The sequence below is a fragment of the Lotus japonicus genome, chromosome 4, assembly GCF_012489685.1.
Source record: "Lotus japonicus ecotype B-129 chromosome 4, LjGifu_v1.2".
NCBI classification, from domain to species: Eukaryota; Viridiplantae; Streptophyta; class Magnoliopsida; order Fabales; family Fabaceae; genus Lotus; species Lotus japonicus.
In genome coordinates this window covers 67731016-67755340 of record NC_080044.1, presented here as the reverse complement: position 1 = coordinate 67755340, position 24325 = coordinate 67731016, and the positions used below count along the sequence as shown (strand labels likewise).

General features: G+C 34.7%; 4 protein-coding genes across 5 annotated transcripts; 3 read left to right on the top strand and 1 right to left on the bottom strand.

Annotated features, from left to right (window-relative positions):
* The first annotated feature begins 280 nt into the window (after window positions 1–280).
* LOC130714739 (uncharacterized) lies at window positions 281–3000 on the top strand. Of its 2 annotated transcripts, XM_057564679.1 has the most exons (4): window positions 285–673; window positions 1438–1535; window positions 2484–2546; window positions 2634–3000. In XM_057564679.1, the coding sequence occupies exons 1-3, from the start codon at window positions 424–426 to the stop codon at window positions 2535–2537; spliced, it is 402 nt and encodes a 133-aa protein (XP_057420662.1). In that variant the 5' UTR covers window positions 285–423; the 3' UTR covers window positions 2538–2546; window positions 2634–3000. The 2 variants fall into 2 exon arrangements, with proteins under 2 accessions (XP_057420661.1, XP_057420662.1); XM_057564678.1 differs by lacking the exons at window positions 2484–2546; window positions 2634–3000 and adding an exon at window positions 1917–2090 and having other exon boundaries at window positions 281–673.
* Window positions 3001–3144: 144 nt separating this feature from the next.
* On the top strand, window positions 3145–5948 carry LOC130714738 (G-type lectin S-receptor-like serine/threonine-protein kinase SD2-5). Its single transcript, XM_057564677.1, has 2 exons — window positions 3145–4390; window positions 4484–5948. Exons 1-2 carry the CDS (start codon window positions 4330–4332, stop codon window positions 5656–5658), a joined length of 1236 nt encoding a protein of 411 aa, XP_057420660.1. The 5' UTR covers window positions 3145–4329; the 3' UTR covers window positions 5659–5948.
* A 1513-nt stretch (window positions 5949–7461) lies between these two features.
* LOC130711489 (uncharacterized) lies at window positions 7462–16782 on the top strand. The gene is made up of 15 exons (XM_057561140.1): window positions 7462–7844; window positions 8331–8510; window positions 9243–9651; window positions 10034–10152; window positions 10256–10333; window positions 11494–11634; window positions 11814–11858; window positions 11979–12145; window positions 12418–12496; window positions 12575–12660; window positions 13455–13584; window positions 14014–14146; window positions 14351–14496; window positions 15600–15792; window positions 16036–16782. Exons 1-15 carry the CDS (start codon window positions 7551–7553, stop codon window positions 16239–16241), a joined length of 2406 nt encoding a protein of 801 aa, XP_057417123.1. The 5' UTR covers window positions 7462–7550; the 3' UTR covers window positions 16242–16782.
* Window positions 16783–19670: 2888 nt separating this feature from the next.
* LOC130713511 (probable receptor-like serine/threonine-protein kinase At5g57670) lies at window positions 19671–24124 on the bottom strand. Its single transcript, XM_057563277.1, has 7 exons — window positions 23586–24124; window positions 23231–23485; window positions 22974–23131; window positions 22786–22865; window positions 22539–22674; window positions 22105–22254; window positions 19671–20038 (listed from the first exon to the last, which is right to left on the bottom strand). The coding sequence occupies exons 1-7, from the start codon at window positions 23800–23802 to the stop codon at window positions 19874–19876; spliced, it is 1161 nt and encodes a 386-aa protein (XP_057419260.1). The 5' UTR covers window positions 23803–24124; the 3' UTR covers window positions 19671–19873.
* Window positions 24125–24325: the final 201 nt, after the last annotated feature.

Genomic DNA, 24325 nt, shown 5'->3' with positions numbered 1-24325 from the left:
AAAAGTATAATTAATTTTCGTCAAAAGTATTAAAAATAAAAATAAATCTAAAAAAAGTAAAAAACTCATCCAAAAACAGAATAAACAGGTGTTATTGAAGCTTTGATTCCAAGACTTTTTTTGTTTGATGCCTTTTGAAAAAAGTTAACTACTTTAATGCAACAAAGCAAATAATAAATAAATGTAGTAGTAGTAGTAGTAATTAGTAATAATAATAATAATAAATAAATAAAAGTGGAGTAGAGTTAAGAGAAAGAAAAGAATGAAGACACAAGAACAACTAAAGTAGAACACAGGATTGGACAACAACAGTACAAACATTTTCAACTACTTGTCTTTCACTCACTCTCTCTCTTCTTCACTCCCACTTGTGTTCTTCCGACCAAATCTCCGGTTTCTTCTTACACTGGTCGCGCCGCCGCAATGGCCGTCAACAGCGAATCCACGCCGCCACCGGTGATCGGTAAAATCGGGCCTTACACTGTTTTCATGACACCGCCTTCTACCCCAAAACCCTCTTCCCCTGACCCAGTTCCAGTTCATTCCCCTCAGAAACCCCCGACCAAGATCCTCCCTCCTCCGCCTCAGATTCAGGTTCCTTCCTCCGCCAAATCCTTCTCCGATGGCTCCGTTTCCGGCTTCTTCAGGAACGCTGTTACCAAGGTTCACAATGGTAACTACTTTACTCTCTTTTTGAAACCCAATTGTGTAATTAAGCAAGCAGAGAATAATCTAATAGCTATAGCATATAGATTGAGTGGCTTAGATTAATTGAATTTTGAAATGAGTTGTTGAGAAGTGCTACTGTGGAGTGTAGATGCTGTTGTCTATTGTTCTTAGTAATTTAGAAATTAGAAATACTCTGATTTGATAACTCATTACTCAAGATATACCATATAACTCTAGAATTATTATAATGTATGGCTGAATCTGGTGTGATTCTTCAATTTTTTATTGTTTTGATGTCCTGGGTAGTAGGGTATCTGATATTACAAGTTTGATATGTTTCTTATTTGTTAAATACATGTTTTTTTTGGGGGGGGGGGGAGTAAATGAATTAAGCAGCTTCGTTTGTAAGTGTGAAGATAAGTGTGGGTGGGATCCTTTCCTAATTTCAGAAGAAGTGAAATTGAATATAGCCCTAGATTAAGTCAATTGAAGTCTATGCATGTGGGAATCGTGGCTTGGCGTTTTGTAATAACACTGCATGTTCTGTTTTAATGATTATTGTAAAGAAAATAAACGGATCTAAGTTATTATTCCTGCATATGGAATATTGTCAATGTGGTTGAGGTAGTTTAGTTTCTTTTTTATATGAATAAGCAAACATGGTCCTCGTTTTTTATTTTGATTTCGGATCCTGGAAGACAATAGGTCTTTGGTTAATTGTCTTGTTTATTCTTCTAATTAAATGTCCTGTACCTTTTCCTAATACAGCTCACTCAAGTTTGGATGATCATTTGGCGCGTTGGTTCGGGTTGAATCAGTCTAAGTATCAATGGGCTCTTGATGATTATTATGAGAGCAAGGGAATGGTGAGAAATTAAATGGATACTCATTATTGCAAGATTAGTGTTTATATGCTTTTAGAATTGGGTATTCTTCTACTTGTTTTGATGTGATTCCCTTTGATTTGTACTGATATGCTAATATCAGCACTTCTGTAGTGTTAGACTATTATTTAGAGTCTTTTCGCTTAACTTTTGTTTCCAATTTCAATAGGAGTTTTTCTCTGTGGAGTTCTGATATCATATGTGCATAAGTACATATCAAAAGTTTTGTCTGCTTTTTATGCCAGATATGTCCAAGTTATTGTAGAAGCTACGACTTAAAGCTAAAAAACATGTTAATTAAGGGCCTTTTCCCTGAATCCTTAACTTTAAGTTAGTAATTGTTATCATTTTTTATTTGGCTAGGTAATTTATGATACGCCAAGTTTGAGTCATATCAAACTTAAGATGTGCTCTGGACAATCAAAGATGATAGTTATTATCTAAGGACAATCTGGAGTCTGACAAAAGTTTCTAGAGAGAAGAGGTGTTTGAAGGAGATAATAGGCTTGCTTTTTTGGGTTTCTTCTCAAATTGAGGTCCTTTTATTTCACCAATTTGTTGCAAATTCCATTATGAACTCTTCTCTTACCTTCTTCTTAATCCCTGGGTATTATAGATTCCTTTATGTTACAATGATCTGGAAACCTGACCATTCTAGTAAGGTGGATAGTTCTTTTGGTTCTGAATATTTTATTTTTCACTGCTGAATGTGTTCCTGTCCAGTGTCCTTGGTCAATTCTCTCTTGCTCTTCTTTAACATTATAGATGATTTTCCAATAACTATAGAGAAATGGTATATGCTCCCTGCTTCAAGAGCATTATTTGATTGATTCCGAGACCTGTCTTCATGTCATATATATACATATACATACATGTGGTGTGTTTATGTGCTTTTTTTCTCTTCTGAAAATTGAGGCTTTTTGACTGTAGGAAAAAGGAGACGTAAAAGTGAAAGAAATATCAAGCAAAGTACAGAGTGTTTGACTTGCCTAGGTCTGTTGGTAACATTACATTCGCTTTGCAAAATCTGTTATCCCTGAATTGGGCATTTAACTTGATTTGGTATGTATGATTATGCAGGATTAATCAAAAGTGAGGTCTGAAGAGAAGACTCTTACTTTGAGTATATTTATTATATACCTTTGTATTTACATGTGGAGTAGAACAAATGCGTCTGATATGTCAAGAGTTATTTGATCTACATCCATTGATATGATTCAATGGTGTTTTTCCATCTCCTGCAGTTGAGTCTGATTATTAATCAACCTATTCTCTGGGGCAGATGTTTTGTTCTTTTGTTGTAGTTTCAGTCTTAATTGTTTTGGGTTGGGTACCTCGGAGGTGTTTCTGTATTTGTACTTGGTTAAGGAAACAAATTGATTGTTGCCTTCTGAACATGGCTTGGAGTGGCAAATCTCCTAAGCATTTCTTATGCTCCATTTCTAAATTCTCTGTGTCTTCCTCTTAAATTTAGTATATTCAATTTTTACACCTAACTAACAAGTAAAATAAAATTGAAGGCCTTCAAAAGAAAGTATAAATTAGATTTTACATTTTAGACTGATGCTAGATTTGGAGTTAAGTGCATATTAAAAGGGGCGAGATACATGTGCCTTCTATGTCACTTGCCCCAAATTCAGATTTAGAAATTGACAATGTCTGGTAATTACTAGCAGTTTCATGATTAGATACAATTGCAATGTAAAATAAGAGTAAGTTCGTTGATTATTTATACTAATTTTTCTTAAAATATATCTTAATGTCAATAAAAAGTGAGAATTGCAATGAAAAATATTAAAATTAGAGGTTTTTTTTTAAATGTTAAAAATAGAGGTTAAAACAATGTGATGTGCTTAGTTGTATAAATGGGGACAGTGTGCTAAGAGGAGTGTTTGGTTAAACGTTGTCCAAGGGAAAAACACTTTCTGTGGCACATTTTTCCCAAAGAAAAAAGAATGGAATTATAAAACCTCCATTCATGTTTTGGGACACACTAATTAATTAAGGGGCATTTAGCCCAAACCATATATCAAAGTTAAATGACTAACGGCAATCTAGGGAGCAAGCAAGCTAATATGCTTGACACAACTTGTCGTTGTTGTAGCAACTAGAGTTGAGTCGCATTCTCATGTGTATGGCCTATGAGGCCGCAACATTTAAAATCTCAAGTTGATGGACAACCCTCTTCAAGGAGATCCCTTGGCGCTCCGGGGCTAGTTGAGTGGTTGAGCTTAACAAATCTGTTTGTGGTAGTAGCGGCCCAATTATCATTGGAGTGAGTCTCTGCTGGTTTCCTCAATATGTCATTGATGTCATGTCCGTTTCCATAGAAAAAGTTCTAGGGAACAAAGTATGTGGAAGTAATTCCCCAAGTGTCCTATGCAATTTTTTTCAAGAGATAATGATTGTTATCTTGTGAATGTGAATTTTATCCTAACCAGATTGTCAATGCCTGTTTCTACCGGAATTATCAAGTCACTTGAAATTAAGGATTGTCCTTTTCTGCTTCTCTTAATATATTCTTGTTTCTTAGTTTATGTCCGATTCAAATGCTCACGGCACAGTGCAAAAGCCTGGGTGAATGGTACTAGGAATCCACAACTTAAGTATTTGTCTTCAGTGCTTTTAGTTTATGTTGGATCTCAATATCTTGATTGTGACATGTACTTGAAAGAAATTTATACATAAGCAACTCACTAGTTTACATGATAACTTGTAGCATTTTTAATTACTCTCTTGTTTCTGTCTCAAGCATTTGTAACATCTAGTTGGGAGAATGGATCAATCCTCAGGTGAACATAAACTAGATGCAATTGTTGGTGATTTTGTGTTGATGGGTAGGATTAATCCTAGTTTCTTCTTAAGCAAGCTTTAGCATAATATAGTGAGTCTTATATCTTTGCTGATTGAATCCTTTCATGTTGCTGCAGTTCTGGTAATTCTGCTTAACCTTGCTCTAATTGTTTGGGCTGTAAATTGCTGCCTGAGGTGTTTTCACAAAGATGTCAGCAGCACAGAGAATTCATGCTCACAATCTCAGACATTCAATGTATACAAATTCATGAACGACATGGAAAGAGAGAAGCTGATCAAGTTTACCTGTAAAGAGTTAAGGGTTGCTACTAACAATTTCTCTAAAAAATTGGGGTCAGGAGGATGTGGAACAGTGTATTTGGGAAATTTAAGCACTGGAGTCAATGTAGCTGTCAAGGTCTTACATGAAAGTTCTGATCACAAGAGAGTTAAGCAGCAGTTCATGGCAGAGGTGAGTACAATTGGAAGGGCTCATCACTTGAATCTGGTTCGGCTCTATGGATTTTGCTTTGAATGGAAACTAAGAGCGTTAGTTTATGAGTATGTAGCGAATGGTTCGCTTGACAAGTATCTATTTCATGAAGGCGAGACCTTAGGATTCGAAAAGCTTCACGAGATTGCTGTTGGAACCGCGAGAGGCATTGCGTACTTGCACGAAGAGTGCCCCCAGCAAATAGTCCACTATGACATAAAACCAGGAAATGTTCTCTTAGATGAGAAATTTTCTCCTAAAGTTGCGGATTTCGGTCTCGCTAAGCTTTCTAATAGAGAAAACAAGCATATAACCATAACAGGAGGAAGGGGAACTCCTGGTTATGCTGCGCCGGAGCTTTGGTTTCCATTTCCCGTGACTCACAAGTGTGATGTTTACAGTTTTGGAATGCTGTTGTTTGAAATCATAGGTAGGAGAAGGAACTTTGATACTAGTCTTCCAGAAAGTCAAGAATGGTTTCCAAGGTGGGTTTGGGAAAAATTTGATTCTGGAAAACTGGAAGAGTTGAGAATAGCTTGTCGGAATGAGGAGAAAAATATGGAGATAGTAGAGAGAATGAGTAAGGTAGCTTTATGGTGTGTCCAGTACAGGTCAGAGTTGAGGCCTTTAATGAGTGGTGTGGTGAGAATGTTGGAAGGTGTAGTGGAAATTCCAAAACCTTTGAATCCTTTTCAAACCATGATGGTTGGGACTCTTCCTAACCAAACAAATCATCCATCAGATACCACTGTTTCTTCAGGTTGTGGCTGTGCTACTCCTATCTTGACAATACTTGATGTAGAATTGGCCTCTAGCTAAGTGTTCCTCAGATTTTGTATTTGTACTTGGTTAAGGAAACAAATTGATTGTTTCCTTCTCAACATAGCTGGGAGTGGCTCATCTCCAAAGCATTTTTTTATGCACCATTTCTCAATTCTCTATGTCTTCCTCTTAGATTAAGTATATTCATTTTTTGCAAAAGCAAAGAATATTTATTGAAGGCCTTCTTCAAAAGAATTTTACATTTTAGAGTGATGTTAGATTTGGAGTAAAATGTACTAATGACTCAATGAGGGTGCGGTGTTTACCTTCAGATTTAGAGTTAACAATGTCTGGTAAATAATTAGCAGTTTCAAATGATTAAGAGCAAGTGTTTCTCTATTAGTTTTTCACAATAACAACCACATTGACTAAGTTTTTTATAACAAATAATAGGCTTAAATATGTCCCTAAAAAAAATTATTTTATAATTTAAAAAATATACATTGTTGTTTGTTTTAGTCATTGTTGTTAAGTTTTGTTTAAGAGCTCACAAAATGATGACTCACATTTCCTACTTTATAAGGGTGACAAAATTGACTTGACACGCTGGGTCAGCCCATTAGGCCAACCTTTTTGGCGGATTGGGTTGGGTTGAGATTTTAAACCCAAATCCTTAAAGTGGGTTAGCCTTGGCGGGTTGGATTGGTGCGCAAACTCATATTTTCACCCTTATTTGTAAGTATGTTTTGCCTAAAACTTTTATGGTTACATGGCATTATCGTGTATAATTGTTAGTTGTTTATTATTGGCTAATCTAAACTTTTGCTGCTGATTTTGGAGCACATGTAGTAATGCTAAGAAGATTAAGTTAATGCATTTCAAAGAAAAATTAACATTGTCAATGATTTGGTGAAGTTTATTGACACTTACACTTTATAGTTGTTATTAAAGCTTTAGTTGCAAATTTTAATAACAAGACATGATAAATATTTGTTTAACATCGTCATTGGTAAGACTTTTTATTTAGCTCATGGCCTTTTACATAAATAACAAGTATTATATTGTGACTATTTTAATTTCTACATGTGTCAACCTACAAAAAGTTTGTAACAAAAAAAACCAATAAAAAGTGAAAGATTTCTTGAAATTACTCGTTGCACAAATTTTTTATTCCACTACATTCTCTAAGTGGGTCATCTTGCTGACCCACCAAAATATGAGTTGGATTGAAATTTTGAACCCAAATGGCAAAGTGAGCCAATCCAACAAACCAAACCCACATTTTGGTGGATTATTGTCGGTCCCGACCCGACCCACTAACCCATATTGCATCCCATACTATTTAGTGTTTTTGATATGATTCGGCACTGTAGAACCCACCTATTTACACAACTCAGTACCTCTTAGACTTTGTACATAAGAAACACACGTAAGCTGTGTAAGCAAAACTTAACAGTAATAATTAAGTTATATAAACGGGTTGGTCCACAATGTTAAATCAGATAAAAAACACAAAGTATGAAAGGTAGATAAATTATTCAATGAGTCGTGTAAACAATACTTAATGACATTAATTAATACAGACGTCCCCGAAGGTTAACTCAAGTGGTAAGAGTTAAGAGACATAATAGTTGAGTGGGATAAAGGATGAAGAGTCTAAGGTTCGAACCCTGAAAATAGACTAATTTACTAACATTACTAACAATTAACATTTGACTATTAAAAAATTACCTAATACAGACTACGATATATAATTTTGGATTAAAGATTAAGAAAATTATTTCAGGGACTAAAACAACATTTGTTATATTTTGAAGGACAAGAAACATATTTAAACGTGAACAATAATAAAATCGAACTAAAGGCCTAAACCCTGATAAACACGGTGTCGAGCGCCGACTGTGCCGCCACTCTTGTTCTCGCCTCCATTGCCATTCTCCTCCCAAACCATGAAGGGAGGTCAAACCTACGTCTCGTCTCCTCCTTCCTTCTCCAACGACGGCAAGCGCCTCCTCGTTTGCAGCGGCTGCTCCGTCGCCGTCTTCAGCACTGCCACCGCCTTGCAGGTTTCCGCTTTGGAAGGCCACACCGCCGCCGTCACCTCCATCGTCGTCGTCCCTGCTCCCAACAGCGTTCTAAGCTACTGCTGGACCTCTTCTCTCGACGGAACCATTCGCTACTGGGACTTCTTCCTCTCTGAATGCATCAAAACACTTGACCTTGGCTTCCCTATTTACTCCATGGTTCGTAACACGCACTGCACACTTAGCTAGCTAGCTTAGACTGTGTACTAAGGCAGTGTTTGGTTATTAGATTTTGGATACAAGCTTATTGGAGCTTGTCTACTGAAAAATGCTCTGAATAAGCTCCAATAAGTGCTCTTTGGTTTGCATACAAATGGGTAGTAGATTAAATTCAGAACAAACATCATTTTTCTATACTTGATGACCTGATGTATATTTAAAGTAGAACATAATATAAAGCAAAAAACAGTAGTACATTTTGGTTAAGCTAGAAGGGTGGAAACAGAAAAGTATTTCAAACTTTAAACGCGAGAAGGGGAGTCTCAATGAAACGTTTTAATGTTACTATGCTGCTTGTTTTGGATGTTTCATCCATTTGTTTGTGCTAATGAATTAGAGAACAAGGGATGTCATCCTCTTAGTAGATAAGTTGTGTTCTTTTATTGTCCCTATCATTTGTTTGATAAATTATACATCTTCTTTTAGGTGATACCTGCAATATTATCCCCACCAGAAGAAAACAATGCAAGGCAGCCTAATGTTTTTGCCTATGTGTCTGTTCAAGATGAGAATGCCCAAGATAACCGGCCCAAACCTCGTCGTGGACAGATCAGGAAGTGTAACTTGACAAACTATCATGCTATCAGCAACCATATCTTGAAAGAGGTAAAGTTCGATGGAAGCTGCCTGTTACAAGTTTTTCTTTTGTTGAAATTTTCATGTTATTTTGTGAATAATAATGCGAGGATTGTAGAGATATACGATGCTCATTTAAATGGCCACGTTCGCTCCATACACTTGAGTATTGTAGATTTAGCAGGAAAGTTTGAAAAACTTGAAGATTGTTAAGCATGGTTTGCAACCCACCCACCCTTTGTATCTAATTGGTGCTGAGTACTTATGTTCTTGCAACTTCTTAATGGATCCTAGATATTAATGTGATTACATTATGACTCAGCTTCTTGTCGTAGATATTGATCAAAGGCTTGATATTGTTTTTCCGTATTTCAGTTAGTTGTGCGCATTACAATCACGCAGAGGGTACTTTCTTGCTTTCTTGTGGTATTCAGTTTTGTTACCTTTGTTTAGAACAAAACACAGTTGAATATAGTTAAAGTCAACAAATACCAAAGAGGGGCGGGTTAATAGCCAAACTTTGTGTCATTTGGATTGCTTGTTTTATAATTTGTTAATCAGAAGCTTAATGATTAGAAAACCCCTAGACATATTGATTTCCAAAGCATTGTGTGCTTAGACTAATGTCTAATATTTCCTCTAAAAAGAAGGAATTTGATTTCTTTCATCCTAGCATATGATGTCAACCTATAGGTGAATACAATTTCACTATTACCTGTCATTGTTGCTTAAGTGCATGAATGTTTTCTCACTTTTTTACAGACTGAACGGCCAGAATCTTTGACCATTTGTCCATCTGGGAAATTTTTGGGAATAAAAGACAAGCGCAAACTTCATATATGGAAAATCCCTAAAATGGATTCTGATTCTGCTGTGTTGAAGAAGATTACCCTGCATCATACAAAGACCTTTACAGCTCTTGCATTTCATCCAACAGAGAGAATTGTTGCTGCAGGTGATGTAACAGGTAGAATTTTAATTTGGAGAGGATTTGGTACTCACAAGTTTCAGGACAATAGTGGACTGTTGAACACAAGATCAATGAATGATGAGGAAGATAAGCCTGGGGTAAGGGATAATGATGATGCCGAATCATGCTCCACGTGGCATTGGCACTCTGCTGGGGTGAGGCATCTGTCTTTCTCTTCAGATGGAGCCTACCTGTATTCAGGTAAACTGTATTTCCCAAAATAATTTATACAAAACCACTGACCTGGGAAATTGTGTGTATGCAAAGCCAGAATTAGCAATTAGGTAGTTTAGAATGCAATTGTTTTGTGTTTTGTTCAGTTAGAACACTTCTCCAATAATCTTATGTGGACTCGGACTTCTTGTATGTTAGATCAAATGTAGCGTGTTCTATATTATTTGATGGTTAATACATTTCAATATCTACTGCAGTTAGGATTTATCTAGTGATGTAATTTGTAAATTTCTTTAAGGTTTCAAGTTACCCCTTAAAACTGTTTAAATAATGTGTATATCTTAAACGCATATTGTTTACTGGCTTTCCAAATAAAATGTTCTTTTTCTAAGGTTTCATTTTATATTAGGTGGGAAGGAAGGAGTTCTTGTGTTATGGCAGTTAGACACAGGGAAGAAAACATTTTTACCTAGAATTGGCTCTCCCCTTCTGTATTTCGTCGATTCTACAGATCCTTCACTTTCCTCGGTAAGGATTACCAATGTAGTTGAACATATGATTAGATGGCTTATGCTCTGTCCTGAAACCAATACTAGCTCATTATACTGTTTAACTAATTAAGATTCTGCAGATATCTTGTGCGGACAACCAAATTCATATATTGAAGACCCCTTCAATGGAAATAATGAGGTCTATTTCAGGGATCAAGGTTAGTTCCTATGTTCTATTCATAATCTTGTTTCTGGGCTCAGTATGTCCCAATGTCATCCTTAATGCTTTGAAATTTCTCTAACGTTGATAATCTGACCACACGCCAGAAAATTTGGAAAACTAATCTCTTCTTGACCAGCATGATTGTCATTTGTCATATTGAAAATATCTAATAATATCTTGATCCTAGGTCTCTCAAATACCTCAAAGGGTCTTCTCAGATTCATTTCTATATTTCCATCTCAACATTAGTTCTTGTAACAATTTTGATACTGAGTTTATCTTTTAATAAATTGTCTATTGACTCTAATCCGGTTCCATCACAGTCCCATAAGATGCAGACTGGACACGGTGGTCTACAATCTCAAATTATATTGATTGATCATGTGTTTTTATTTTAAATGTATATTTGTTACAAGCTTAGTAAATGAATTATATTCTGGCTGTAAGCTTCGTAAATAAAATCTATTCTGTCTTTATCTCTAGTCAATGTGAGACCTCAACCCCGCATGCACAAGAGTGTGGAGATTGTTGGACTATTATTATTTTTTTCAATTGAATTGGGAAAGTTGTGGGTGTATGTAGACTGCAGTGGGAAATCCGCGGGCCCAAAAAAATTGTATTGGGAAATATGAGACTTGAGTCCACATCAGAAATATGAGATTACGGTGTGATGTTTATAAGGCCTTGGGTTCTCCAACTACAACGACTAGCTTTTATTATGTGGTTCTCCCTAGGCTCTTATCATTATCATGATTAGCTTCTCTACTTTATTAGAATTAGGATTCTAAGTGCTTTGTCTTCTGTATCATATTATATCTTAATATAAACTGTAATCACAATTTAAAGTCTCTATTTTTTTTTTCTCTTTTTCGTCTTCCTTATCTATAACCCTATGACTTCAATTATGATTTTTCTCCTTAATTTAGGCATGCAAACTTGCAACACTGGTCACTTTAAACACAATCTTTGTTTTTCATTAATTCACATCCACTTCAAACTATAAAGAGAATGTATATGTATTTTTATGCTGAACCTGGACGGTCTTTTTACTTTTAAAAAAAGTTGATCTTGTAAGAGCAACGAAAAAAATGGCACAAAAACTTGCACTTGCTGACGCTTAATGCAACCTTCACATACACTTTTTCTTGTTTTCAGCCCCCTCCATCTTCTCAAGAAATATCTGAAAGTCTTTCCAGCCGAGCTGCCTTTGACTGCAGTTCTGGTTTAGTGGCTGTACAAACAGAGAACTATGGCATCCAATTCTACAGCTTGTTTGGAGATCGTGGACTCTATGAGGTAATAGCTTTTTATTCAAGGTTCTTCTTGAAATTATTAACTATCTGGATAAACTAAATACAGGCTTTTTCATTTCTTGCTTTTTTAAACTTAGGAAACTTATTAGCATTTACCTTAATTAAAAGCTGTGAGAACAAACTTAAAAATTAAAGCATGATGTAGAAATTGTTGCTTTGCAGGTTCAAGTCTGTGAAAGAAACCATCAACCAGTTGATGAGGTCACGGTATGTTAATTTACTCATACTGCTTCTAATATGATATATTGACAATCTTGTGTACTTCCCCCAACTTATATACCGTTTGAACAATCATTGAACTTGTTTTACGGAATAATATGATCGCAGGTGGTAGTGACCGTAGTGGAGCTGTCTGTTGATGGTTCTATAATGGGTACTGTAGAAGTTAAGCTACCTGAAGAAGGAATAGGAGGTCTTATTTGCTTGAAATTTTGGGATTTAGATTCAGATAGCAAAAGATTTTCAGTATCTACCCTTATTTATGAACCTCACAGGTGCGTCCATGGATTTTTTTGGTGTTGGTAACCTTTATTGTCATATTGTTTCTTCCCGGTTTGCCTAGATAATGTTGGTATAGTGCAGTGCCAAAGTGGTAACTTAGTAGAGTGGCATGATCTGACTTATTGAGGTGTTCAGTACTGTGTTTGTTTTTATACTAATCTAACTCAACAGAATCACAATTCTGCGTTGTCAAGCTGAATGTTAGGTGTGATGTGGCTTAAGATATATTAGAAAATGGAGTTGACATATTTCTACTTGTTGATAGGGATGCTCATATTTCTTCTGTTGCTTTCCATCCAACCTGTCATATGGCTGTCAGCTCATCTTATGGTGGAGATTTCAAGGTATTTTTAGACCACTCTTGATCTTTTTATTGATGCTTAGGATTTTTTTCCTGATGACATTTATTTTACATGTTTCAGATATGGGTCTGCAAGGAAGAAAGTCAGCAGAAAGGCAAGATGCTTCAGACTTCTAGTTGGATGTGCCACGCTGTTGGGTCATATAAGTATATAATTTGACTTTAATTGCTAGAATTAGTATATTTTGTGTAGACTATAAATGTTAGATAAAAACGGCAAATGCTAATTCTTTAATGAGACCGTTGGCATCTGAAGTATAGAGAATTTAGACTAGAACCCATGGCCTTGAAAAGAAAAGTATTTAGTACATATACACGACTCATTAAATAATTGCTTTTTATAATGTGGTGTATTAAATAATCTTTAACCAGTGCCTTTTGGAGCATTCGTTAGTATAACCCAATAAGAAAACCAACGGAAACTTCACTGTTTCAGCTTTTGCTTTCAAACTCCAAGTTGCACCATCCTCAACTCACCTCTTACCTTATGAGTTCTACTAAGATGGACAACTTTATTGAGCAAGTTAGTGGTTATCATGTAAATATTGGAAGGGTGACAGTTTAGATTTCAGATGAGAACAAAGTGTTTTAGCTAGGTTTCTTTTTAATAATAAAAAAGAAAGGATTAGAAGTGGGGTCAAGTTCCCATCTTTGGAGGTTCAAGATTCCTTGTTAAACTCCTAATGGAATGAATCTGATTTATTTCCTTTCTGTTTGTTGCCGTTGGATTTAGAGAATTGCATTTTATAGTCTTCAATTTTTTTGGTTTGGCCACTTGGGATTTCGTCTGTAAGATTACTTATTTTTATAAATGAAGAATATAGTCTTCGGTAGGAGTGTAGGACAAATAAAAATCATGTAATTTCTAATACTTCTGTTTGAGATTATGTTAAATTGATGTTATGACTTACTGTCATGCTAATACATCATTCTCTTTGTAGAAATAAAGCAATGAGAGCTGCTGCTTTTTCCGCTGATGGTTCTGTGCTGGCAGTTGCAGCAGACACTGTTATTACATTGTGGGACCCTGATAAGAATGTGCTCATTGCTGTTGTAGGAGAGACTCCAACGGTAATTTGTTTGAAATCTAGTCATCTCATTTTCATATATAAATTGTAGTTGTTTTCATACTGAAACACTTTTAAATATGTTCCGTTTTAAGTTTTAACAAATAAGGCATACCAGCTCTTCACCCAGATGCTTGTTAGCATTGTATGATTTAGTTTGCAAAGTTTGCTTGAAGATTTATGGTTACTTTTGGAGGCAGAAAAGCCTGCAATTATTGGGTGTTTATCTTGCAGCATAGATCAAAGCATAAAATGCTGGATAGTATGTATGTATGTATGTATAAGGGGGAAAACAGCTCATAAAATAATTTCCTTCTGTTGTTTTCGGGCATACACGCCTATATGGTGTTGCTTTTGGGTTCTGTATTTTAGGATTCATTAGTTCGTACCTGTACTTTTTTGCCTGCCTAATCTTGTGTTCCTTTTTTCCCAGCCTATTGATCGGCTCAACTTTGCTGGAAAGTCAGAGTATCTTCTTTCTGTATCTCATGGTTCAAATCCACAGCTGTCTGTTTGGAGTTTGTCAAAGTTATCTGCATCTTGGTCATACAGTCTTCAAGTAGAAGGTATAAATTTTTAATAGGACTCTTGATAAGGAGTGTCTAACTTATGTCATATGATGCCGTACGAGTGTTGGTGTCGGAAATGTGTCGGTCACTCGAACTCATGAAGGAGAAGCGTATGATGCTTCATAGCTATCTTGTTTCTAAACCTGTGATTTCTAAGTTGAACAGTATTGATCTAACAGAATTTGATGCATATTCATGCAGCTGTCTCCTGTTCAATGGACTTATCATTTTTTGCCGTCCTTGCTCTCCTCCCCAAGTCAAACGAACGTACATTTAGAAGTGATGGAATAATCTTATTATTCAACGCAACAGATCCTATTCCTGTGGCTTCATGGTCTGTAGCTAAGGTATTGTTTGTTTACAAAACCCCTTATCGATCTGAAAAATCCTGACTATAGGCCACTATTTGAGTTATTAACAATCAGCATAATGGTTTCTATTTCACATTGTCAATACTCTTTATAAGTTCATTTTTTCATATCTCTATTTAATGAAGAAAAACTTAGGATTTTGATTGTTTATTGTATTTTTATTCCTTCAACTTGTTCTTGTTTTCGTATGTTTGTTATAGGAAATACCTCCAATTAGAAGAGTCTATGAGAGGAGGCATGGGTGAGATGTAGAGGATCATAATCTCTGATAGGGGCTCTTATTATAATAATAACTAACTGATAGCTGTTATGGTTAGTTAGGAGTAGAGTGGGGTAGAATTAAAGGAGGTGAAGCAGAGATGGGATTGTAATTGGGAATTGGGAGCGTCCTGAGTCTTTTGAACACTCAAGGAATTGGGAGCTGTTATGGTTGATTGATCTCAGAACTGCACCTACACTGGGTCTTTTTTTCTTCTTCAGCACTAGTTTCTGTCATTTAGATGCCAATAAGGATGATTAGTTAGATGCTAAGAAATGCTCACATCACTTGACTCATGAGACACCGAAAAAGTGTTCACATGCTTTTCACGGTGTTGCATCATGTTTGACAATCCTTTCTTGAACTATTTGTGGTTCATAGTATTTGCCGAATATATGTTCCATGTCAGTCGTGCGAGTCGAATGGAACTCTTCATCCACTCTTCATTCCAAGTTGGAATTAATATTTGGCACAAAAGAAAGGCTAACAGGAAGATAGCTGTTGGAGATAAACTTAAATGTCATATGATAAACTTTTCATTAGCAATAAAAAATAAGCGCAAGGTAGTATTGCAGACTGTCTTTGAGATAGAAACATTAAATTCTGTTTCTGTTTTTGCTCCACTCTTGGCAACGTTTAGGCTTGCGTATTAGTCTCAAAGAATTGATATATATGATAATTCAGATTGGTCACGACTAGTAATATCTCCCACAGTTGACTTTTTATTTGAATATTTCTAGCCTGTCTAGTGCCTGAGTGAATTCTTTGATGTGGAAGAATTTTAACAGTTTCCTCTCTTTGTATTACTCTTTTCACTCAGGCCAAAGGAGGGGGACTTGCTTTTATTAAAGGAAATTCATCTGAGCTAGCAATTACTGACGGGAAGCCATTGCAAACACTGCTTGCGTATATAAATGGAGATCGTGAATATGTCCTCTTTGATCCGAATGACAAAGAGTCCTGTGAACGTAGTATGAATAGGCAGGAGGATCTTGCTGCATTTGAAGAAACAGGTAGGTTGACTTTGCTTTTTTATCTACTGGGTTTATTCGGGTTAAGTACTGCTTGTATATGGAAGAAATCATAGGTTCAATCCATTGCAATCACTATTTTTTATTTTTGGAAAAAGAAAAGGAAAGAAAGAACTAGTTGAAGTTAAAATCAGTAAATACTATATACTTCCACCTTTTTTCTGGCCTTGTATATTCTTGACAATTTAGTTTTTCATAGTTCCTTTTTTTTCCCCATTATTTCAGGACAAATTGGATATACATCAATTTATGGGGAGTTACCCGCATTCGATTTCAAAAGGAACAAGGCTTCATCGGTTTTCTCTGGTGCATCAGAGAGGCCTTGGGAAACCATATTTAGTGGATCATCACATATGTTGCCACCCCTTACCAAATTGTGTTCAGAATTTTTGGAGTCCCTGCTAGAGAAAAGGACCACGACGGTAGAATGACATACCACATACCATGCCTGGAACTCATTTGAAGGGAATGATATATTTTTTTTCTTCTTTTGATACTACTCTTCTGTCAGCGGAGCTCGAGAGCCATGAGGATTCAGCTCAAAGTTGAGGTAGTTGTATGTTCCCATGAGACAGGTATAGACACTGCCTACTGGCTGCGGTATGTTGGGCTTGCAAGCACCAGAAATTTTGCATTTTAACATGATGGGAAATGTTTGTCAATTTAGCTGATGCTGGGAGAAATAGGGCAACAAAGATTTCCTGCTTTAAGTTAGACGGCTTTGTATACCTGAGAGGTTTTCTTTTCCCTTAGACTTTGCCTTGCTAGTTTACTTTTAGATTAATCGAAATGATGGACATCAATGAATGTGGTTTGGCTTCAAATTTTGGGAGGTAAGCTTGCAGGGTTGCAATCTTACACACTTGTAATCTATGTGAATGAGTCTAGCTGGTTTAACAGGGTTCAATTGTAACACTATTGAGTTGTGATCTGAAATATATAGTGCTTAGTTGTGTTCTGCATTCTACACAACTGTGTTTCTTTTTTTCCTTTTACTTTTTATTTCTTCGGTCAAACATTTTCACATTTACCTGATTTGTCTATTTTTGCCTTTTAGGTCCAGTTTTGTAGTTGTGTAGAATGTTATTTGACATATTTAAGTCGGAATGAATTAATTTTGCATGAATGTATTTGGAGACTTATTTGTTAAAAAAACAAAATTGGAAAATTATGTTTGAAATAATTGTTAATGTTTGTATGGTAATATATAATTATTATGGAAATGTAAATACATTTTTTGTTTATGGATTTTACATCTAGAATGATTTTTTTTCAGCGCCAAAAATCATTATAAACATTTTTAGTGAATGGAAAAATTCTATAGAACGAAAAATATGTCTTAGAAATGAACTTGATCATTCAAAAGACCTTTTTAACTTAAGAAAACTAAAGCAAGTTTATAATGAGCTTCACAGGTAACTTAGTCAGAGTTTCTGATACCATGTCAAAAACTAATTATCCCAAAAATTTAAACTTGTGGGTTAATCACTTTGAATAATTATACTTTATTTGTAAAAAAGGGAAGGTCCTTGTTGGTTCTCAGTTAATTTGGGGAGTTGCTCTATCCTTCAAGTTGAACTTTGAGTAATTCTCCAAGAACCATTCATTCTCAATTGGCAGTTAATTTGCTCAATAAGGATTGCCTTGGGTCTAATCCTAGCGCCCCTTTAGTACGAGAAATCAAAGGCTTCTTCAATCAATTTTCTCAAGTGCATTTGAAGCATATTTTTCGAGAAGCCAACTCAGTTGTTGGTTCCTTTGCTAATAATGAAATGTACTCGTCTCATGACCAAGATAATTTACGATCATATCACTTCTTTTTGTTTAGTATCTGCTCATATATTATATTAAGTGAGCAGGTATTTTCTGATATGTTGTTTTTCATACGCACCGCCCAATTGTACTAAACTTTAAACTTTGTTAGTAAATTCTCAAACTTTTGATTAATCGAATAAACTTTGAATTTGAATAACTACTTTTTCCGTCCGGAAAGTTAATCACTTCGTCAGCCGCTGCTCTTTTATTGATATTTGCTTATTTGACATGTTATGACTATAATTATTATCTTAGACCTTTTTTTAGAGTCACATATATTGTTTTATATTTTGCTTGTATATATATACATATAATTGTGCAATCGTATAACAATCTTCAAAACGTTGTTTATGACGTTTGGAAGATGTATGGACCATAGAATTAGACTTGGTTTTGGTTTTGATTTTGGTTCATGTGAAGTTATATTTTAGAAGAAACAGTACTGCCTTTAAAAATAAATAATAATAATACTGATACATGTGATTACTGAAAATATATTTTAGAGCATAGTCTTTATGTTCTTAAGAGTCCACTGATACCTGAATGTGTTAACTGTCATTGGACGTACCACTTTTAATTATTTAAAACTATGCATTACCCACTTGTTTTTATTTTATTTTATGGAAAAGCAGTACTATTATCCACTTGTGGTTTTTGTTTAATTAATGCTATCTTTATTCTTTAATTACCAATGATATATATGGCTGTTCTATATAAATATATTTCCAGATGGTACGTTTATTGATGATCAATTATCTACTGATATATATATATATATATATATATATATATATATATATATATATTTAATTTGTTTTGTTTTTTCCATTTTCAAAAGAAATTTTAAAAGCAACAAATATTTATTTTCACCATTTCCTTAACGTACATCTTGGAAAAGTAAGAAATAATAGGAGAAAAAAGAAAAAATTTCATGCATACTCCTCTTTTTTTTTTCTACCTTTACCTTCTATTTTGTGGATTTGGATCTAAAGGGAGTCAATTGGATTGCAGTCACCTATAAATTCAAGCTGTTGGATTAAAATTGAATGACTTACATTTCTAGTGCATGTGTATTTGAATATGATTTACCAAAACATTATATAAACCGTTAGATCTAAATCAAATGATTATTAATGAAGAACTCGAGTGAAGAACTCGAGTGACTGCGTGAAAGATGACTCCAGTTAATTCAAATCCGTAGTTTGGCTGCCCTAGAGAAACATAGAAGCCTTATCCTGTTTAAATGAATTATTGTGGTTAAAGACAAACAACCCTATGAGATGTAACAAATTAAAACCATAGCTAAGGGATTCTTATAACCTGAATTTTGAGACATTAAACTCTGGCAGTTCACGGATTTGGTTATATATGATTAAGTAATGATATATATACACCTCATTTTTAAAACACTTCATTTCCACCTCTTTTTGTTTTTATCTCTCTCCTCTTACCATCTATCACATCTCATACTTTCTCTCCCTTACTTTTTATTTTCTTCCTATCTCTCTCATCATTCCACCTCACACACCTCAAAAGAGAGGTGTGTGAGTAACATTATTCTATGATTATATGCATGAAAATGAGTACATGTGAACCCCCAATTGATATTTTCTGCAATAATTAATGTCATATGCATTCAAAACTGTACATGACAGCTCTACTGGGCCTTGCATGGTAATGTTTCTCCTCTATTATGCTGCTTTTCATTGAAAATACGTACATTGGTTATGTCAAGTTGGAATTTGAGCTTTGGATTTAGCTAGATTTCCAAAAACACTTTACTCTATATGTTATTTTTCTTTTCCTTTTGTAAAGACTAGTTCTCTAGCTTAACTCATGTCCTATTATAACAAAAAAAAATATTGCAAAATGAGCTTGAAAAATATGAGCCACAATAAATTTCCAGTGTCTCTATATAAAACCTTTTGAATTTCATATTATTGTTTGTCACATCGTACGTGTATAAATGACTCAATCATTTGAACCCAATAATTATCGCTGCCTTGTTTCATGCAAAGAGTTTATCAATATTGAACAACTAGAGCTTGAAAACAAGTAACAACCATACTCTGTCATTTTCTTCTTGTATTGTAATGGAGTTCGCAATTGTAATACATATTTCACATCCACTCTCTAAAAAATGAAAAATGAAACTCAATTAGAGATAGACTTAAACTATTCAAAAAATACTCCATTTCTTTATAGTTGGCTCATGACATACTATTAGAAACCGTATATCATATTTATCCTAGTTACTTCCAATGGAATCAATCAAAGACATTGAAAATGAACTATCATATTCATAATCCAGATCATCCTCAAAACCCCAGAACTCCTCCTCTTGCTCTTCTTCTTCTTCTGGCATTTTCCACTTCTCTTTATCCATCTCTCCCTCTTCCATAATCTCCAATACCTGTCAATTGAAAAGAAATTACAAAATATAAGTAAGATTCAAACACACACGACCAAGGAGAAATGTTTCAAAAGCTCCACATAACTGTACATATCACTGTTGCAACTGAGAGTTTTCTAACCATTATGTGCATAGTGTCAATCATTATTGTTTTTCGAGTTTCACAACAAGACTAAGAGGCCCACAATCCCACTAGAATTAATTGCTTAAGATTTTGGGATTGCTAATAGAAAAAATCACTATTATCAAGTGATCCTATAGAGTTTAATTTAGGTTGGTCCACTATCTAACACTATATAAATTAAACTCTATATCACTTGATAATAGTGATTTTTTCAAACACAGATAAATGAATTATAAATTTAAATTTCGTTCTGTCACGAAAATTTTAAATTCACACAATAAAAAAATTTGAGTTATTTATTAACATCAGATAACTCAGATATCAAGTTTATTTTAGTCATATGATATTGATCAAATATATAAATCATCAATGTGACAACTCAATTTATTTAAATGCGAGTATTTAGAATTGTTCTAAGTCTTGACTGCTGAAATTCTAAATCCATGTAAACATTGTCCATGGAGGAGCCAACTGGTCGTGACGATTCTTGGACAATGGCTGCTTAATTAAGATATTAAGGAAAATTGGTTCTTTTGTGAGAAGAATAATAAAAGCATAATATAAAATATATTGTGTGTAGGAGACTGCCATATATTTTATCTTGTGTCCTATTAGAATAATGGTCAAAATTAGGTAGAATAGAACATCAACTTAATAATCAACTTGCATGGCAGAAAAAGTGCCACCAATGGCATTGAGAAAGTTAGAATGAATCTTTCTCCTGCATAAGATTTCTGACCGCTGAGAATGATGAGTATAGTTTAGTCATGTACGCAAAACTTTCATAATTTAATGATATTGATAAGCTGACAATATGGTCATATATTTTAGAAATTAACAATTTTTTATTGTTTAAAGCCAGAAAATTGATCTTGTGTTTAGTTTATTGTTAACTTGGCAAATGACTAAAAGGAAATACTTGGACAAGCTAACACGCCACGCCACAAATGCTAATGGACAATATGACAATGTGACAAAGTATACAAAGCTGATGAAAATATTCCATTAGAAAATTATTTCCACGAGATCATATATAAACATATAAAACTACTATTGAAACAGTCATATCGATCCCATGCTTTCTTTTGCTTGTAAGTATTCATACTTAAAAAGGTTTGCTAGTATGGAGGCTTTAGAGAAGTCCAAATTAAAATTAGATATATGTTGTCATCTGTTGGAAATAGATATTTTTTTGAACTTTAAAATAAAAAATAAACAACCTCTTCTTATAAATCGGTATGAGAGATCGTTCACATCAAGTGTCCTATCCTACCGCATATTTAAACGATAAAGTCTCGCACACCTCAAACATGTATTAATTGGGAATAAATTATCTCATTTTAAATTTGGATATTACTCCCTATAAATAAATATTCTCTCTTTCTTCACACTATCGGGGGTCGTACCAAAACTTGTAAATGTCTACAAAGAAACAAAGGGATACACACAAAATTTTCAGATATGAGGTTGTATAACTTGTGTAATACGTTGGTGGTTATACTATCAGTTGTTTCAGTCATGATCTGATGACCTAAATGAGGTTGGTGATTAATTACTTTACTTTGGAGTAAGAAAATAGAATGGAAGGCTAGTTTTCTAGACACAAAGTTCTTAAAGGGTGGGTGTCTATTATGAATTAATATTTTTACATCTAATTAATTATCTTTTCCATCATTGGTCCAACATAAGTAGTAGAGCTTGAGAACATAGGGTTGGATCCATTGATGATTTGGGGCTTTCTTGCAAAAGAATAAAACTTAAAGACAAATAAATAAGTTAACAGATAATTTAAACAAGTAAACTAACAGTATGTTATGTTTGAAAATCTTAAATACAAAAGAGAAAATTAATTTTGTGAAGAAACTGCGTGAATAGTTAATGGATAAGAATTGATTTAAAAAAATAAGTCGATCAAAACATACTAGAAGACCGGAAACAATACCTCGCTCATGGTAGGTCGCCAAGTTGAAGATGCTCGAATGCACAGAGAGGCAGCAAAGGCAATTCTATTCAACTGTGTCACATCATAAGCCTTCTCAAGCCTTGGATCTACTAGTTGTTCTATTTCGCCCTTGTTCAAAATTGGTTTAGCCTGTTAATTCAGAATAAATAATCATTAATAAACACACCAAAAAACGTTTAGATGAACCAGTCTAATCAATGAGAAGACGCCATTAGTCTAGCCTAAAACTAGAAGAAACCAAAGTAGATGATACCCATGAATGAGCCTGAAGTCTCATGACTACTTAATAGCATCTTTGGACCAATTACTATTTTGTTATAATCAATTCTACGATTTAGAAGCTACTCAATTAAACTTCTCTCCCGAAATTATTTTGACTTTAAAGTCAATTGTAGAACCAAACAAGCACTTACCCAGGTATGTAAGCTTTGGTAAGACCCATCCACCGGTTTCCTACCAGAGATAACTTCTAGCAAGAACACACCAAAGGCAAATACATCTGTTTTCTCATCCACAACTCCATGCAAGTAGTACTCAGGGGCCAAATGTCTGCAAAAGAAGGAAAAATAAAGTTACATTCCCATTTTCAAACCTCTTAAGGAAAAACCAACATTGATAGCTAACTATCATTGCATTGAAGGATCTGGAAAAGTAGAGTACCCAAATGTCCCTTCTATAGGGGCAATTGAATGATGGGTCCATTGAGATGGAAGCCATTTTGCTAGTCCAAAATCAGATATCTGCCAAAACAATTAAAACATAAACTTTCAAACTAAGAAACAAACCCATCAAGAGTAGAAAATTAGATTCAACTAAAATAGGCAAGTAATAATGCAGATTATAAGAACCTTTGGCTCAAAATCTTTTGTCAATAGAATGTTTGAAGCCTTGATGTCCCTGTGGATTATCCTCCTCTTGCAACCTTTGTGCAAATAGTGAAGGCCACGTGCAGTCCCAAGAGCTATTTTATGCCTTGTTTTCCAATCTAGAGGAGCCAATTTTTCATCTGCAAGAAAATTCACATACCATTAAGACCCTTCATGAACAATTTTTTTTTTCTGCAGACCCACATCAAAAGTTTTTGGGCTGAGATTGATTTATGTACCATGAAGAAGAGATGAAACAGTGCCTCTTGAAGAAAGCTCAAAAACCAGGTAAAGACCATTGTCAATACAACACCCCAGAAGAGGCAACACGTTGGAATGGTGAACATGACCAATTGTACCAATCTCTGTCAAAAACTCTTTCTCCTTCCTCTCATCCCTGCAAGTTCTTGTGAGCCTCTTCACTGCAATTTCCTCACCATTTTTCAGTGTTGCCTTGTAAACCTCTGCATATCCTCCTTTTCCTACAATATTTTCTGACCCACCAAAAAATAAATGTCAGCTTTCACCACCCAAAACTATAAACAAACAAACTTTAATTTTCAAAAGAAGCTTCAATCTCAAATTATGAATCACCTGAGCTGAAACCATTGGTAGCATCAAACAACTCTTCATAAGAAAAACACTTCCAAGTGGGTTTATGAGAAGGTTCTTCAAGTGGAAGTGGAAGAATCTCCAACTTCACATCGTTTTCTTCACTATTGAAACCGATGGGGAGCAGAACATGCTCCCTGGAACCACTTCTTCTAAAGAAAAAGATCCTCTTCAAGCTGTCTGATCGCATATACTTCATAGCAATGATTGAAAAACAGAGGACTCTGTTTCATGCAGAGGACAAAATCCAGAACAGGGGACAAAAAAAGAAATACTGATGAAGTGTTCAAGAGTCTCACAAACATAGAGACACTACAAAAGCACGTTTTGTTGATTCAAGGTGTGGCGTGAAGAAGTTCTATGTCTATATGGATGGAGTACATGGGAGGGACCGTTAGAGGAGCTTAAATGCTCTGTCTCTTGTTATGCTTTTCTCTGTTTTCAAGATACAAATCACAAGAAAACTAGAGAAACCAAAAAGATGGATTTAACTTTCGTGCGTGTAGGGATAGGGTGACCCTATTATGCATTGCTCTCTATTTATTTGGCTTTGAATTTTGTTAATTAGAGGGCTATTTTGGGCATAATGGTAATGTTGATGTCATGTGATTTTACGGTTACATATTTGTATTGTGAAATTATTTTTTGAAAAAATATAAAGTAATAAACCGTCTATTTTAGATTTACAAAGTGATCCGATCCCTGAACAAAACTCACTAGAA

What these genes read in the sequence shown, in the direction of transcription:
- LOC130714738 (XM_057564677.1), top strand. Translation starts at nt 4,330, where the DNA reads ATGGATCAATCCTCAGGTGAACATAAACTAGATGCAATTGTTGGTGAT. An exon ending in TGGTGATTTTGTGTTGATGG is followed by an intron (nt 4,391 to 4,483) that starts GTAGGATTAATC and finishes ATGTTGCTGCAG; the next exon opens with TTCTGGTAATTCTGCTTAAC.
- LOC130714739 (XM_057564678.1), top strand. Translation starts at nt 424, where the DNA reads ATGGCCGTCAACAGCGAATCCACGCCGCCACCGGTGATCGGTAAAATC. An exon ending in TGTTACCAAGGTTCACAATG is followed by an intron (nt 674 to 1,437) that starts GTAACTACTTTA and finishes TTCCTAATACAG; the next exon opens with CTCACTCAAGTTTGGATGAT. An exon ending in ATTATGAGAGCAAGGGAATG is followed by an intron (nt 1,536 to 1,916) that starts GTGAGAAATTAA and finishes TTATTTGGCTAG; the next exon opens with GTAATTTATGATACGCCAAG.
- LOC130711489 (XM_057561140.1), top strand. Translation starts at nt 7,551, where the DNA reads ATGAAGGGAGGTCAAACCTACGTCTCGTCTCCTCCTTCCTTCTCCAAC. An exon ending in GGTCTATTTCAGGGATCAAG is followed by an intron (nt 10,334 to 11,493) that starts GTTAGTTCCTAT and finishes TCTTGTTTTCAG; the next exon opens with CCCCCTCCATCTTCTCAAGA. An exon ending in TGCTGCATTTGAAGAAACAG is followed by an intron (nt 15,793 to 16,035) that starts GTAGGTTGACTT and finishes CCATTATTTCAG; the next exon opens with GACAAATTGGATATACATCA.
- LOC130713511 (XM_057563277.1), bottom strand. Translation starts at nt 23,802, where the DNA reads ATGAAGTATATGCGATCAGACAGCTTGAAGAGGATCTTTTTCTTTAGA. An exon ending in CAAAAGATTTTGAGCCAAAG is followed by an intron (nt 22,866 to 22,973) that starts GTTCTTATAATC and finishes TTGTTTTGGCAG; the next exon opens with ATATCTGATTTTGGACTAGC. An exon ending in CCTATAGAAGGGACATTTGG is followed by an intron (nt 22,675 to 22,785) that starts GTACTCTACTTT and finishes CTTCTTTTGCAG; the next exon opens with ACATTTGGCCCCTGAGTACT.